This window comes from Sipha flava, unplaced genomic scaffold (assembly GCF_003268045.1).
Source record: "Sipha flava isolate LNK unplaced genomic scaffold, YSA_version1 174_pilon_pilon, whole genome shotgun sequence".
NCBI lineage: Eukaryota > Metazoa > Arthropoda > Insecta > Hemiptera > Aphididae > Sipha > Sipha flava.
Window position 1 is genome coordinate 131,349 of NW_020272000.1, and position 18,134 is coordinate 149,482.

The 18,134-nt window shown below is 28.2% G+C and overlaps 1 protein-coding gene across 1 annotated transcript in view; it reads right to left on the reverse strand.

Annotated features, from left to right (window-relative positions):
- LOC112680184 overlaps positions 1-18,134 on the reverse strand; it is a 45,371-nt gene that overhangs the window by 6,164 nt on the left and 21,073 nt on the right. Inside the window, exon 4 of the mRNA XM_025550209.1 lies at positions 13,664-14,159. Within this exon, the coding sequence (XP_025405994.1) occupies positions 13,664-14,159 (496 nt within the window). The remainder of the gene's footprint in view (positions 1-13,663; positions 14,160-18,134) is intronic.

Consider the following 18,134-nt stretch of genomic DNA (forward strand, 5'->3'; position numbering starts at 1 on the left):
TTCATCCGTCGAAAGAAATCTTCGCTCGTCGTCGGCCGCGAAACAACAGCGATTTGTCGAATGCGCGGTTTCTGCCGTTCATGAAGTCGCAACAACAAATGTTGCGCGATTGTCGCGCGCTCGGACGCTACGGATTTACGTCGATCAACTTCTAGCGAGATCGTCATTTCCCGGTCGGTCTACGACGTTGATATTATATTTTGAGCAGCCGTCCTGCGACCCGAGATTAATTGTCTCCGGTCGTTGTTTTACTCGGGAAACGCGCGCGACGTATGTACGGCGTGAGCGTTCCCGTTCGGCCACTGGTTGTCGAAATTAGGGCCGGCGTTATGGGGAGGCATACGGGGTATTTTTCCAGGGTCTCGCGCTTAAAATTTTAATTGAAAAATATTTTGTATGGGCGTCTCATAAAATAAAACGCGAAACGCGTGGATCGCCCGTCGAGTGTTTATAAAACGCGTTTGGTCTTCCGTACACCTCGGCAAGCGTGTACCGTGTAAACGTTATTTGTTTTAATTTCCCACCCTATGTTACGCGGGGTAGAACACGATTGCGTACATTTGTCTTTTATGACAACACGATTGTGTATGAAATCATATGCAGCGTTGTCAAATTTACTAATTTCATCAATAATTCATAAAAAAAATTAAAAATAAAATAATAAATAAAATATTAATTTTTTATACGAAAAAATTATTGTTAAATAAATTATTTGAAAAAGCTTTAATTTAGATTCCCTGATATCTATAACCTGCTACTTTTATTGAAACTCGGAAATTACCGTATAATATAACGGAAATAACGAAATTTCGTTTTACCTAATATATTTGATATCATTAACAATAAACATAGCTAATAAAAGCGATAAAACATAAAGTATTTATTAACTTTTCCAAGTTAACTGGTATATGGTAGGCATGTGGTAAATATCTACTAATACCGGTATGAAAATTGACATCAACGTTTAAAACTTCGTTCTAGTCTGATCTGATCTGATTTTAACTTAATTTTGTTTATTTTAGATAATAAAACAAGTTTTATTTATATTTATTAATAATAGTAGATCTACATAAAGTATTGATTTTTTGTTTTTACTTTATTAATGATCATTTTTTTTTTAAATATCAATCCGTAAAGTAGGCAGTAAATTTATTTCAGCCTAGGTGCGGAAAATACCTTATTCCGGCCCTGCATCATCGTCAAATATTTGTTCCTGGTTTACTTAAATTCTAACGTTTTAATCTGAAATTATATTAACGTAATTTTCAAACGTTTTTAAATAATCCCAAAAAAAATTTCTTCTATCATAATATCACATGTATACGTAATGCTCGGGGTACATTAGTTTTTTTTACATTTAGTTAAGTAAAGTTATCTATGTTTTTCGAAACAATCCAACGTCGGGCTATATTTCATAGCCTATCTATCTGTCAACATCAGTAATTTGTCTCTCACTTATTGTTACTCGACCGTAACTCTTTTCGATCGATTTCGTTCATGTTTGTAATACATCAATAGAGTTATAAAACTTGAAATTATAAATCACCCTTTCGTCAATTTATTTTATTCCGAGTTCCAACCTCGAAAAACGCGTATGATAAATGTTAAAGGATCTAATTGAGATAACTATCAAATGTGTTTTAACGGTGAAGATATTTTAATGAATGATTTTAAACGACGATAAGTAATAATAAAATTTAATTTTAAAAATATACAGTATTATTTGTGAGTTCTGAATTTAAATATTATGTGTATTAAAATGTATGACATAAAATATTATATTATCCATGAAAACAGTTTATCGTGAGATTAGTTGCGCAGTACCATTTTTTATACGATCTATATTTCTAAATTATTTGTGTTCAAGAAAAACAATATTAAATCGAACAATTTTGTTTTTTATCCAACCTTGTAATAAAATATTATATTTCTATTTGGATTTAAATAAAACTCGAATAAATTTACGCAGAATTTTTGTGTCGAATCATTAGATGCTTTATTTTTAAACTTTTGATTTTCATTTCAGGCATATTTTAAATGTACTTAACCTGCTGAGTTAGAGCTTATACGATTGGATTTAGAATTTGTATTTTCCATTTTGATTTTTATGATAACGATAGATTTGACTTCGATGAACACTTTAAGCGAATTTACCAGTGTTTATTAATTTAATAAAATCGATAAACACTCTAGTAAACTATAGAGAATTTCTACAAAATATATCAAAATACGATGTACGTGGTCCGTGATAGAAATATTATTTTTTTTTCGAGAGCGTTGATGCTCGACAGCAATACTTCGTGCCACAGAAAGTGGGTAAACGAGTACCTACACTAACTCTACAACACCTGAACTACGCGAAGAGCAATTAACATTAATTCAACTAAAACAATATTGTACACATTAAAAGCCGATAAGAACCGTTCAAAATGACAGTAAATATCGTGTTTACAAATCTTACAGTCACCAGCAAAAATACGAATATCCTTGACAAGTCGTTCTGCGTGTTTGGAAAAAACATTTCGTCCATTACACTCGTAATTTTTCAAAAAAATGTGGTTTCATTATCACGTGGCTTTTCGATTAGTACTAATATATTTGATTTTTCGTAGTTTAGTGAAGACGGATTATTTAACGATGGGAAGGTACTGCAATTTTATAGGTAATTCGATTACTTATGTAATTTGCCCACATACAGAACATATGTCTATTAAATTGTACGTGGCTGCGGCCGGTCTTTAATCTTCGTGTAGGTCGCCATTGATCGTCTTTTATCCACTCGAATTCCACATCCAGTCATAGTATGTTTTTCATTACCTCTGGCTGTATATTGATTTTTGTGGTCCTCATCTACCCTGACTTTTCCAAATTCCATCGTCCTTCTTGAATAACGTTAATTTTATAACATAAAAAATATCGCACGTGAAGAGTATTAATTTATAAATCATTTAAATATAATTAAAATACTTCTTACTCCTCACTCAGTAATCACAACATCTTAAAAACGACAAAATATATAAACTCAACATTTGACACCATAATTCTTGTAATACTCTAGATGTGCAAAAAAAAAGAAATATGTGTTTCCAAAATTGCATTTTTTAGAGCCAAAAACGTTTCGGGCTTGATTAATGCATATTTTCAGTTTATAGTTATGTGGTAAATATTTTTATTTAATTTAATATATTAATTTTAATTACTAGCGATCGAGGTTCGTACAGTTTACATATAATTGAATGTAAATTATTATATGTATTTATATAAAATTATAATAATATATATGGCTCGACGCGATATCGTGGCAACGTGACTGAGAGTAAGTAACGTCCGCTGCCAAAAAAATAAAAAATAAAATATAATATGTATATGATGAAAATATTTTAATTTTTCACGTGCTACCTCAGGTATGCGTGTCATGAATTTTACATCTCTGGTATATAGTATAATAATATACAAATAAAAATAAATATCATTAGAATACACGACGATTGTGCGCTTTTTTTTTAACCTACAACTTTAAGGTTTAGAATTAGTAATTGATCTGATCTAAAATGGTAAAATATCTCTCCGGAAATTTCGAATTATTCAGCTTGTTAATAATATTACATTATTAAATACCAACCATGTTTTCTAAGAGTGTTCGACAATTTACTGGAACCATATTAAAAAAAAAAAACCACGAGCACAGACGGCAGAACAATTTAAGTAGAGAGGAAAAAATAATACTGAAATAAAAACTCGTACTGATAAATCAATCATATTGAGTGAATCGAATTATATGATTATTAACTATACCTGGACCTAAAAAATTTCATATATTTTTTTCATTATTATTATTATTGTTTTATATAGATGTATATACGAATTAGTGTATTTATATGTTACGGTCGCAGTGTTCGCCGTGCATTCCTGACACTATTATTTTTTCTTATAAATTTGTAGAATTTTACCTTATGTATTATGGTTATTTTTTTGTTCTTCAAATTATTTACTTTTCCCCTATTAACGTAGCGATCCTTGCTCGGATCACGGTTAAACTGAAAAACGCAAATTTGTACCTTCGCGAAAACCGTGAGACCGAAACAATTTCGTTGCGTTCCGACTGTTTAATAATAATGTACGTAAAGCCCGACGATTTAGATTAAGTTAAAAATATGTATGCATAGGCATGTTTAAAAGGTTCTGTCGCCGAGTATCGTTCCTGACCCTGGTTGGCCGTCAAAAGTTTCGCATAACTTATAAAATCAATTAACGGTGGTTGAATGGTTCAAACGATGGTGCGTTTCACATCGATTCAAACACGTTTACTCGCTATTCATAATAGTTGTCGGGACTTGTTGATAAAATAATTGATTGTCCCAAAGTCTCACAAGCATACACGAATTGAGGTAAGTATACTGCGATATTGCGAAATAATATAAAATCGCGAGTCAAATCTACTCTGTGTTCCGTTCGAATTTAGATTTGCTTTTTGTAGAGCCATCGACGGCTCAGAGTCATGGGCTTGAAACGAAATCTACGTACCGAAAACGGTGACAAATACATTATTCTATAAAACGAGCGCGATCGCTGTTTATATTCGATGTGTTTCGATGAGGAGAATTATTTATTGACTATATTATTCCCGACTCGACGAGTAATTATGTATTCCGTGCATCGAAAACGCGCATATATGAGAAAATCGAGCGCAAAAAGATTTCGATTGTGATTCTGGTAGTATAATAATTATAATTATTATTATTAAAATTATTTTGACATATGCATTTATACGTTCATTAACTGAGAAGTTTTCAATAACTTTATTCTTCTCGCGAATTGTACGATAGCGCGGCAAAAATAAATCTGTTGGTCGACGTATCTATGTGACGGACGCAGTACAATATTGTCTGAACGATCGGTTAAAAAACACACACACATATTTCACATCGGACGAAACACAAATGTTTATTACGGATTGTATAAGGTTATGAGCGTTTTTAAGGTACAGTTGTAGTATACTTTCACGTTAACTTTCTCACGGAAACTCATAATATTGGAAATGCCTTGGGAATTAGTCGTTACTTGTCATGCAGATTCACTAGATTATTTTTAATTCACCACGTCGCGTCGGGACACTTTAGTAAAAATCGCGTTTATGCGTTTAAGATCCATCGACGGCGGTGATATCCATTGACAGCACAGCATGTTGCCTACAAACTAAACGATAACTTTTCTCTTTCAATGGAGATAGCGCATAATTCACGTTCTTAAGGATTCCCTTTTAAAATTATCAGATTTCATTTTTATCTTTTGTTGTTTTGTTACAATGCATTTATCTTCAACTTGAATTTTTTTTCTCTGATGTTTCCATGTATAGAATAAGTATTTTCCAATTAATTTACGTCTTTCTCAGGTTGATTTAGTTACAAACAAATGTTATCGAGACATTTTATTGTACGTTAATACAATTTGAAGTTATAAATAATATCTTTTCAATAATTGATTATAACACAATTATTGTTCAAACCGTTAAATATTTATCATTTTTAGTTTGTATTTGATAGCAATCGATATGCTTAGATTAATAAAAGTACAACACCAAAACAAAGATTTATACAAACAAGATAAAAAAAAAAAAAAAATAATTGTACACTTCTTGAAGAATTTATTTTGATTTATCGAAAATTCATTGACGAGTATAATCAAAAATAAAATGAATCTAAATTTAATTTCTTTCAATAAATTAGTTCAAAATCCTATTTAATAAAATAATAATTTATGCGCCCTCGGAGAAATATAAAAACATCAAACACTACAGAAGAAAATGAATGTTTTATTTAAACGTTTTTGCTGTTTTATTTATGAATAATTCATCAGGATTTAAAGTTACACTGCTGTTTTTATTTATCAATGATATTATACTTGATTTTAGTCCTAAATTGTACGAAATTTCCATACATAATTTGATTGAACCCCCTGGAACAAATGAAGTATATTTTAAATTAAAATTTAATACAATTATCATGATATATATCGCCGAAATGATCAGCTTATATCAGAATTACTCGAATAAATTATATGTAATTACCAGTAATTTTTTTAATTTAAGATAATGTTAAGTTTGTATTTATTTTGATATTTTTTTTATTTTGGAATTAACGGGTTTTATATTATTATTTTTATGTTGTTCAAATAATGATCATCTCGTCACTTCACACTTTTTATACGCTTATTTAATTTACCGAAACGGTAGAGCATTTATTTGGTTTATTCTAAATGTAGTATTCAAAATATGAAAGCGTAATGGGGCTGTTTTGAATTATGATTTATAGGAAAATTACATGCATTTCTGTTTGCATGAATGGTATAATGTAATTCGTTTTTCAAATAATACGAAAGTTTACTTCAATAGATTTTTATAAAAAATAATCTTCGGTAGAACTATTCATACTCACATATAGTAATTATTTTTTTTTTTGTTATTTTTCAGATATCACACATGGAATTAACAACAAATAGACACCTCCTTATAATTTGAAATAATAACAATATAGATAAGCCTGGGCATTAACAAGTTAATAAGTTAAAATTTAAATTAAAAGTTAAGTTAATTTAACTCATTAACTTAACTCATTTCCTTACAAATTAACTTGAAATTGACGTATCATTTTTTCAAGACCAGTAAAATATTTTTGTAAAATACCGTATTCGATAACAAGTTCATGGAATTTGGAAAAATATAAAAATAAAAATTTCAAAGAATTTTTAGTTGAGACCATAATATTTATCTTGGTATTAATATGGCCATGCCACCCATGAATTATATTACCATTGTCATGAAAAGTGGCCGTAAATCTATATTACATAAATAGGTACATGTTATCATTAACTAAATCATTCTTAAATAAGATAAATATTAATGAATAAGAGAAGAAATTTATTAGTTGATCAACATTTTAAGATTCAATAGGTATTTTAATTAACCTGTCCATTGTATTATTTTATTTATTTAGATTTTAATAAAATTAAATAATATTATATATTTATTTTAATATTTTGTATCAACTGTATACATTTATTACCTGAATAATCTTATAGTTACACTTTCAGCTGCAGTAATTATTTTTAGTTTGCATATTGTTATTGAACATTAAAAAGAATACTTTTTTAAATTATATTTATCATATGTGATTTGTATGAAAGACAAATAAAAACAAACAATACATAAATTACCATAAATTTTAAATTTGAGTGCCTAAAACCAATTCCAATAAATAAATGTATATTTTTCTACTCTAATTAGAGTCTTATAAGATTTTTCTGCGTTTTCATTATCGGTAATGTTAAATACGATCTGTTGTAAATTGTTAGTATATATCACTTAGATTAGCGCTTAATTCAAATTTTTTTTTATAATTAACTTAACTTATTAATTAAAGTTAAGTTAAGGTTAATAGTATTTTTAAGCTTAAGTTTTAACTTAATTGGTGTAATTCTCATGTGCATTAACTTAATTGTTAATTTAATTCAACATGAACGCAATTAACTTAACTTAACTGAGTTAAAAAATATCATTAACTTGCCCAGCCTTGAACATAGATACTGTACATTTTTGAAAAATTGAGCGTGCAGTATTTACGGAAATTATGATATTTATTGATGTGTTATTAGAAATTAATATTCTATATTATGCATAACCAGCAATGATAGGAGAAAAAAATAATGACCCTTAAACTTATGTTAATGTTTAGTAGTTTGATTTTAGATGATTAGCATGGTCTATTTAAGGGGCTTCTAAACACTTAATAACCCAAATCAGCATTTATTAATAAGCATTTTATAGGACATTTCTGAATCAATGTTCTTGTTTTTTTAGTAACTATAAACTCGTAAAAGAAAATTAATTTTAACTCATTAGATAATTATATCCTTATTTGCGGTAATAGAGTACCGCGTTTTGCGAGTGTTAGTATATACAAAATTTTATTTTTAGGCGTGATTCTAATAAATTTTATTTATCTAACTCTGATTTTAATTTTGATAAAAATCATGGGAATGATTTGTTACATTTAGAAATCTTCTTTCTTTCTCAATGAAACAATTTTAATATTATTAATTTTTTTTTAATTATTTATTATTATCAAGTTTTTAAGTTTTTTTAACCATTTATAAAAAAAGATATAGACATTCAACATTTTACTTCAATCTATGCATTAAATAATTATTGCAAAATGTTTGTCCTTTTTCAAACTTATGTAAAATAACGTTTCAGAGTACAATTACATTTAAAATGTCTTATTTACGACCAAAAATACGCATTTACCTTATAAATGGAATTGGTAAATTTATCGGGTTTACATCTATAGTAACAATATAATAACAATATAATAACCACAGTTGAATAAATTGTCTCGGCAGAGAGTAAATACGAAAACATTATTAGTTAGATTAGGAAACTATTTTCTTGTATTTTCAAAGCTTATCAGCTTTGAGCGTTCAAAATTTTTACTGTTTATACATATTTCTTTTTGTCAGTGTTGTTCGGCCGAGGTGGCCGAGGTTTTTTTTTTCAAATTCAACGGGTAAATAAAAAAATAGTGATTCACATAAAAATAATAGTAAAAAAGAAAAAAGTCTCGGAACGTGAATAGTTGCTTGGTTTTATGCGATTGATAAAAGTGAAAACGCATTGAGAATAATATAGTAACACTAGTGCCTGTGGTGCACGTCAAGAGGTTCTTTTTTCAGTTACTTTTCATCTAATCTTCCGTATAAAACACTAAAATCGAAAGTATAATATACTATCCATATACTAATATACACATTATGCATTCTAAATTAATTATTAAAATTATATTTTCTGAACGTTTGTTGCTATCATTTCAAATCAAGAGTCTGTTTTGGAGAATAATTAGTATAATCGAGCGGGAAAAATGTTTGATAAATGATTGCGGTATTAGTTCAAAAATAAAACAAAACATACAAATAAATATAATATTGTGATGAAAATATGCTATTCGAAATACAGTAAATTATAGAAAAGTAAAAACGTTAATAATTATACACGGTTATAAATCATAAATGCCAACAAAAAGTAGTACATCATTATGATTGGATTTAACAATTTTTCTATAAATCTCAAGAGAAAGTTTAGTTAGAATTTTATGCATTTTCGTATTCTTTATCATAATATTTTTAAATCACCTACTGTTCTTATCTAGTAGAAAATGCATTAAACGTGTACGTAGTGGATGAAAATGTTATTTGTCCATAAAAGTTAAACAATATATATAATATAATAAGAAATAAGAAATTTATTTATTTCATTGTGTATGTATAACTTTTTTAAAAATAATTTAATGTAAATGATATATTGGGTATTTAATATTTCTAAGTTTATATTGATATCAAAATGATAAAAGTGATTTTTACATTGTTAGTATTATTATATAGAATTTTAGCTAATTTTTTAGATATTATTTTGATTTTTCATACTTTAATAGCTAATATTATTGGATGAATTATGTTTTATTTTTTTTTTTAATACGTTTATGAATTTTTATATTATTTAAATTTAAATTATTGTTATGGGTTATAATATAGATAATATTGAGTTTGTATTAATAATTAGGTCTATTTAATGGAATATGTTTTTGTCTATAAAATATTGAATTAAAAAATGATATTTTGTGAGAATATAGGTGATCATAGAAGTTTCGTCGATGGGCGGCTTCTTCTCCAAATTATTCATGTCATTATATCTACCCTATCATCATATATTCTTATTGTATTAACATTTGTACAGATTGTTTATTTCATATTATCAAATAAAAATAAAAAAGGGTAATGCACGATTTTAATGCACATTTCGGAGTAAAAGAGTAATGTATTCTTATTTAATTTTTTATTAAAATTATCAAAAAAAAAAAAAAAAAGTTTTCAGCAGAACTTACTCGATAGTGAACAAATAAATTATTTAGAACATTAATTTGCTTTATTGTTCAAATGAATTTTTAAATATTAAAATCACAAATAATTTAAACAAAACCAACAGGAATCAATGTTTTTAATTTTACAATTTATTGATCACCGTAACGATTTACAATTATCTAATGTTGTTTAATATCGCTTATTATTTATATATATCGAAAAAACTCCACTGATTATAATACTGATAGTTCAGTAATAACTGTACTTTTCCCCCTTTTGGGGTGTCAAGACTTTAAATAAATAATGTACCAAATGTGTTCAGTTGTATTTTCTTTTATTTACGTATACCGTACATTGTAATATTCGAAATGTCGTATTACTCATTCTATCCCTTTCGATTTATTTATTTACCAATGTGTTTTGTGTGGTACAGTGTTCTATGTAATCCTCCTAACATATTATCCGTGTTTGCATTAACAAATTAAACTCGGATAGAGATAGCTATCTCTATTCGAATTTCTATTATATTATGTATTGTATTATTGTCAGTGGCGTAATTAGGAATTTGGTTTGGGGGGGGGGGGATTATAGGTTTTAGCAAAATCCACAGATATATGTATCTGTGGCAAAATCTGTACACCTCATACAGTAACCCCCCCCCCACCAGAACAATTTTTTAAATAATTTTAATTTTAATGATAATAATAATAATAATAATAATGATAATGATAATAGTAATCGTAATAATAATAATAATGATAATAATCATATTATCACAATATAATGAATAAAAAAAATTACATAAAAAAAGTTTTTTGGGGATCCATCCCTCTACCCCCCCCCCCTAACTACGCCCCTGATTATTGTCAGTTAAAAAATGTTTTAATAACGTGTCTTATAATACTCTCCTAAATTTTATAAAGTCGACGTTTCTGATGTATTTGTGTTATCAAGAGATTATAATTAATTGTCGAATCTTTTAATAGTGTAAACAAGATTTTTCTGTTCATATATCTGCATGAAAATAATAAGATATTATTACAAGATATTGCAATAACATTTTTATTTTTGATACGCACAACACAATAAATAATAAAATAATTATTATGTAACGATATTTGATTCTTAAAGCATCAAAATGAATTATTATTTAAAGCAATGTAATTAGTTTGCAGCCAAGTGAAATCAAATTTATAACAAATTTTGGTTTTTTTTTAATTAAATAATTTTCTGTATAATTTGAACCATATATTCATATCGTATCTCGAGAAAGTTCAAATGTTCACATAACATACTCAGAGGTCAAAATAATGGATTCCATTTTTCAAATTTAAATAAAGAATTAGTTATGCATATTTCCGAATACAATTTTTATTAAAACCCATTTTTTGATATTTTTAGATTGTAAATTTTAGTCACATATACTGAATAATGAAAATGTCAAATGTATTGTTTTTTAAAATTTTTTTTTTTTTTTGAAAAAAGCGATATAAAATATCTTCTGCAAAATAAAAATACTGCATTTTTATTTTCAATCATTTTTAACAAAAGCATTAAAATTTATACTTGAGTTAAATTAAATCAAATGTTTACAAAAAAAGTATAATTTAACCCTTAATTTTTTTTTTAAAGGACAATTTATTCTAGAATTAAACTAACTTAGACACTAACTTGTAATAAGTGGGTAGATATTTTTAGTCCATTGACTAACTGATATTATGACTGATCATTCATAATGTATAAAATAAAAAACCGATGTTTATACATTCTCTGAAAAGTACGTAAATTATGTTGCTCGTTTTATATTCAGACGGAGTACATAACGCTTTAACAATTATGTATATTTTTACCGTAGACACCACAAACAAAATGCAATTAAGGTCAAAACATACTCGTGTAACGTACTTCTATACAAAACGAAACACTATAATGTAATTAAGGTCCTAAAACATACAATAAATATTTCATTGATCACAGTATTTTAGATGGTTGGCTATTCAAATTAATTACCAAATTTATTTATGTATACTCGTGTCATAAGATCACGTCGAAAACACTAGATTTTGCAATATTATACGTGATTCAAAAATGACGTTTTAATTTAAAAAAAGATTCTGATAACGTTCCAACAGATTATTTTGATTGATAACGTTTTGGTTTATGGAATACAAAAAATACAAGTAATTTCACCCCACATTTATCGTGAAATCTTAAATCAGATTGTTAATACAATTTATCTTTGACTTGTATGTTTTGTTTACTGCTGATATTAATTACAATTAAAATTTAATTGTTATAATACCATATGAAAAGATAATCGAGGGAAACTTTCAAAAATTATAACCATTGACACAATATGTTTATTTTGTTGATATTCACTTATTTTGGTTTAGCCGACTAGTCAAACTATGGATAATCTTACGAGTTGAATTATTCATATTTGTTTCAACTTTTAGCTTTAGAACAAATTTTTTGCTTAATATTGCAATTAATTTCAGTGATTTAGATTAGCCATTAAAGTATATTCTATACTCGTATATATATATATATATATATATATGTATATATATATATATTTATACGTCGGACGTGTTTTAAGAAACTGCAGTACAAACTGTTCCAGCTACAATATTGATCTAGAATAATAATAATAATTATTTTTATTCTCTTAACTGTAAGAGATAATCACTGCATATATTCACCATAAATCGATCGATTTCAGGTTTTGGTGGTTCTACATGAAATCGTTCGAGATAAAGGGGAACTGTACACGATTACGTCGAAAGGAATTCATATGCTCCCGACATACTCAAGATAAATTACGCATTCCAAATTCCAAGTATGCTTTTTAAGAAAAATGAAATTAACCGCTAAATGTATTTCACAATTTTCCGGACCGAGCCGCATTTAATAACACTACAGTCCAACCACAACATCTCTAGATTTATCGAAGTCTCGATGCTTAGAATAACCTTTTATTGTTTTATGTAAATTGTTATCTAATTACAGTTTTTTTTTCGTTTGTAGAACTAAAAATTCTGAATAATCGTTTTATTTTCATGCCTCTTCCAATTTAGAGATACAGTAGCTCGTCAGTATTAATATTATTAATACGTGGATTTATCAAAGTATTTATTTCTAAATACTATACTATAATATTGCGACAAATCCAGTAGTGAGAAAGGTAATCAAATTATGTTTTTTCACATATATATCACATGGGACTAACCTAAGACCAAATTTATTAATTTTTTAGAATAATGATAAATATTGAAAAAAAAAACAATTAAATACATTATAACGTTATTATCCTTGAATTGAAACAATAAGATGATTTTATTGTAATTTGAAAAGTCTAAAGATAGTAATTTTATAGAAAGTTTGGAGGGAAGCCATGGAGAAATAAATTGACAAATAAGCCAATTAAATAATATTACTTCTGTGGTGAATAGGTAATAAAAAACCATGATGTTCATGAATTCAATCAAGCACCTAGTCGAACTTTGTTAATTTTAAAGAATTAACCAAACATCCATCTTTAAAAATGTTATAAATATTTTAACGAGAAAAATGTACCTTGATCAGTAGTAAAATAATTAATAGTTAAACGGTTTTTTGAAAATTAACAAACGCAATTTTAGGACGCTCGTAGTAGAACACTGTGTAAACATGCACGATGACGCGAATACTTCACTGTTAAGGTTTTTTACTTATTTATTAAATTCTTATTATTACCACTCGGTTCTATACGTACCAGGACACTTGTTGCTTGTACTCGGACCTCGCGTCCCTGACGCCTAACTGACAGGCCAGTCTCTCCATGCACTTCTCTGACTCGAGGAGGTTGCTGAGCACATTCTCCAGGTTGTTCTCCAGCGCCCTAGTGGAGGCCGGCGTCGCGGCCGTCGCGTTTGCGGGTTTCGGTGCGTCGGTGGCCGGCACCATCATGACCATTTGCGGTTTGGACGAATCGAAGCCGACGAACTCCTTCCACTTCTTCCACAGCGGCTGCAGCAGCAATGCGGCGGGTACGAGCACAGGCAGCGAAAGCACGACCACGGCCAGTGGCACGACGAACAGCTTCAGCATCAGCGCCTTGACGGCCAGCAGTATGGGTATCTTGGCCAAAAACAAGGTCGCAATGGCTGCCACCACGGACTTGACGAGCCCAAACTTGGCCGTGCCGCCTGTTTTCAGTAGGTCGGTCAGTATGTTGCTGGTGAACGGCGAAGGGCAAGACACCGTCGTGGCTGAAATCGGAAAAATTACAGCACGCGTGTTAGCTACAATCCTTTCGAAACGCAGATCCACGGACCGTGGACCACGTTGAGTGTCAGTAATATTTCATATCGTCTCCTATCGCACGGAATACAGTGAATAAATATACCCGCGGTGGTCATTGAATAAAAACGAAACGTTGTGCCCTCGCAATGTTATTTTAATTGGTTGTTTTTTTTTTTTTTTTGTGAACATGTCATACCAACTAGTCTAACCACTAACTACGCAGTAGGATGATTTATGAAGCAATACCATTTGTTGTTCTTGTACGATTTACTTATAATTATAAGTATATTAATATTCTTAAAATTACCGAATCCGCGTAACTTTGGATTACTATTAAATTCTCATACCAAAAAGTATCAATCATTGAAGATAAATTACATCTTTTATTTTTGAATCATTTTTTTTAAATAGTTTAAAATATTTTATTTTGATGATTTTAAATTTCACCATTTTTACTTAGATCTGTGTTTATTTTGACCAAATTTGGTCTTAAGTTTCTCGTTACATAGATAAAATATTATTTGTTCAACAACGAATATGTAATATTATAATAGTAATCAACTATTATCCGGATATTTCCAAATTACTTTAGTTTTTCATAATAATATCCAGAATAAAAGTGCTTTTCGACGATTTACTTATTATTACATGATTACGATAGTTTTTCAAATTAAATAATTACTGAGTAGCTTCTTTTTGAATGCTTTAAAATTTAATTTTCTGAAAATAACCACATTTTTATTTAAAGTAATTTTATCTCTTTTCGACTTACTTGATCAGTAACAATAAAAAACATGGAAATCGATAGGATAAATTACTAAAACAAAACGGTTCGGACTAATGAACTCTGTAGATGAGCTTACATTTATAATATTATCATAAAAAATACATAAAATAAAAATAATTACTACCTATTTATTTTTGTGTATAGTCTTTAAGTATACGAAACAATTTTGCCTAATCGGAATAAAAATATTTTACACGTATAAAAGTTTAGTTAGATCGAATAGCAATAGTTAACAAGAATCACGAATCAAAAATGCACAGTAAAGAACTTTAAAAATTGTAGTGGTATTCGCTCTGTTACAAGAAAATGATTTTAGATAAATCAGTTTTTAATTTGGTTTTTTATAATTTTATAATTTTTCACTATTCAAATGCTAATCTAGCCATCTAGTCCTTAAATATTTTATTTTAACATAATATATTTAAAAATTTGACAGCTTATTCTGGGGCACCAACTAGTATAATGGATGTATCAATGAAAATAAATGTATAAAAGCATAAAGATAAAAGAAAAAATATTACTTACAGATGAATAAAGCAAAAAGCGAAGTTCGAAACATTTAGTGACAATAACAAATAGTAAAAATAATAGTAGTAGACTTCAAAATGTTTTTCTTCTCAACTCGTTATTGATTATTTGAGATAATATTACGTCACTATGTCTATATTTAAAACTTGATGAGTTTCATTTTAAAATACAAAGTAAATTAATTAACATACTATTATTATGGAGATAAATACATGTTGTGGGATACTAATATACGTGTATATCCTTTAAATGGTGGATAAAGAGGCAGCGAAAATAAATGCGTCCTCTGTTTACCTTATTTCTCTGAGTCATAATTATGTTTTGAATACTATGAAAATGATTTATGATAGTTATTAAATTGTACTTAATGGCATATTTTACGATAATACTACATAAATTTATTTTTATTGATAAAAGTGTAATTAAAAATAAATTAGCTATTATTTTTCCACTGAATTAATTTTTCTGTATTTTCGAAAAAGTTGTGGAGACATTTGATACACATATAATATACAATTTAATTTTTATCTTATTTATTTGCAATAATATATTATTTATAATTTTAATTTAAGCTAAGTTAATAGTTATTTAATTTTGTAAATTTACTCGAAAAAAACATATTTAAATTAATCGGTATTCACCATTCAATAATTTTGCACCCGACTTTGTGTATATTTTATGCTTTAACATATAGAAACCGTGTGTTAACAAAAGGTACTTAAATTATTATTTTCTTTTAGTTTTAAATGAATGCTTTTTAACTTAAACATTTCTAAAAGGTTTTATTGTTTATAAAGAATATTATTTTCTCCTTCACAGTGTGCACTCAAAGAAACGTCATTATGCATGGCTATATTTTATGATGCACAGTACCGCTGTAATGATATCAAATAATCAAAGTTATAATGATTCACCGATTTTAATAGTTTTACGAGAAAAAATGTATACACGGTTAAGGATTTTAAAATGTATTTGCTAATTCAATATTGCAAGTAAAATTGTACCTTATAGTTGCAACGCATAAATGTTTGACACGATCAAATGTTTAATAATCTTAAAAACTAACGTTAAATACGAAACTGAGATGCTCAGAAAACATTCTATCTTATCACTAGTATTTAAGCGAATTTAAATTAATTTGAGTTAGATTTTACGCGTAACTCACCCATTAACGCGATTACATCGGTGAAAGAATTAGAACTTTCGCCGATCGAATCACTGCAGTAGTCATAAAATTCCAATTAATTATAACTAATGAATCGAATACTAAATTAACTCTACTATATTCATCATGTGAATGTAGATATGAATATTATTTATGTGAAAAGTGGATGGAAGTCGATATATTAATTTTACTAATAATAAAATTAATTTGAAAATCAGTAAATAGAATGAAAGAGTTTTGCACAATACCGCGTTTTATTTAATTGCGACTAAATCGCTTCCCTAAAAGTTTTATATCTTGAATAATATTTTAAACTTAAAATATTACATACGAAAAATAATAGAAATAAAGCAATATTGTTCTCGTTCTAAAGTTTTAGTATAATATTAGATTATAATATCAAACAATAAAAACAATAAATAAAAAACGATATATAATAAAACGATTAAGTGATCATACGCTTATAATTATATTACCATATTAAACGAATATTGTTGAATACGGCATTAATTTTGATGAATTTGAATGCCACCAATACAATTTTCCGAAGAAATAAGAGCCAGAAAAAACCAAAGAATTTTCAATGTTCAGCTTTCTGACTTTTGGTAATTTATAATTAATGAAAAATTAGCGAACTATTAATCATTACTTTTCACCGTTATAAAATCGTATTTTCGATGTATAATAAAACGATAACACACAAATATATGTGATATAAGCTAGTTGGGCATTTATTTAATTTAAAAATTATTGTTATGAGGTAAAGCATTGCACAGAATATTAATATTCTGCACTCTTGTTGAAAACGCCCACGACAATTGAAGCATATCCTTAGGTGAGAAAACCTTATAACACCGTTCCCCTGGGATTACATATTCAAATGTCGGTCCTGCAAAACTATTTGTTCTCAATGCACCCGTATGGTTTGGATTAGGTACTTTGTGCAGCATTCGCCTTCGGGGCGTCAACTGATTGAATATTCTATCAAACGCATTTGAACTTGAGCCCACAAAGAGTTTCTGGTCGATAAATATTGAAACTGTATAACGCCTACGACGTTTATTATTTTTTACTTTTTGCATACAAGAGACCTTTAAGGTTCATCTTCGTTGTCGCGATAACTCGATTTTTCCAACACTTTCAATAATTTGCTCTCTTCCGCATTTAATACTTCAGCTGTTCCATAATTATCTTTCCATTCACTGTTATCTAAATTTAAGAATTATTTATCTCAGAAGCCTGTAGGTCATTTTATAATAATTCGGCTTGTACGTCACTCGTTCGAGGGAACAAGATATTTTGTGTTGTGGATAACCTCGCGTGCTGTCACCATAGCCGTCTTAAGGGAAGGAGGAGTTGCCTAGGGTGCCCTAGGGTGCTCTAGGGTGTACAAAGTATTATGAATTCAGGGGGCGTCATAAAAATTAATGATAATAAAAAAACTAGATTTTTTATTTTAGA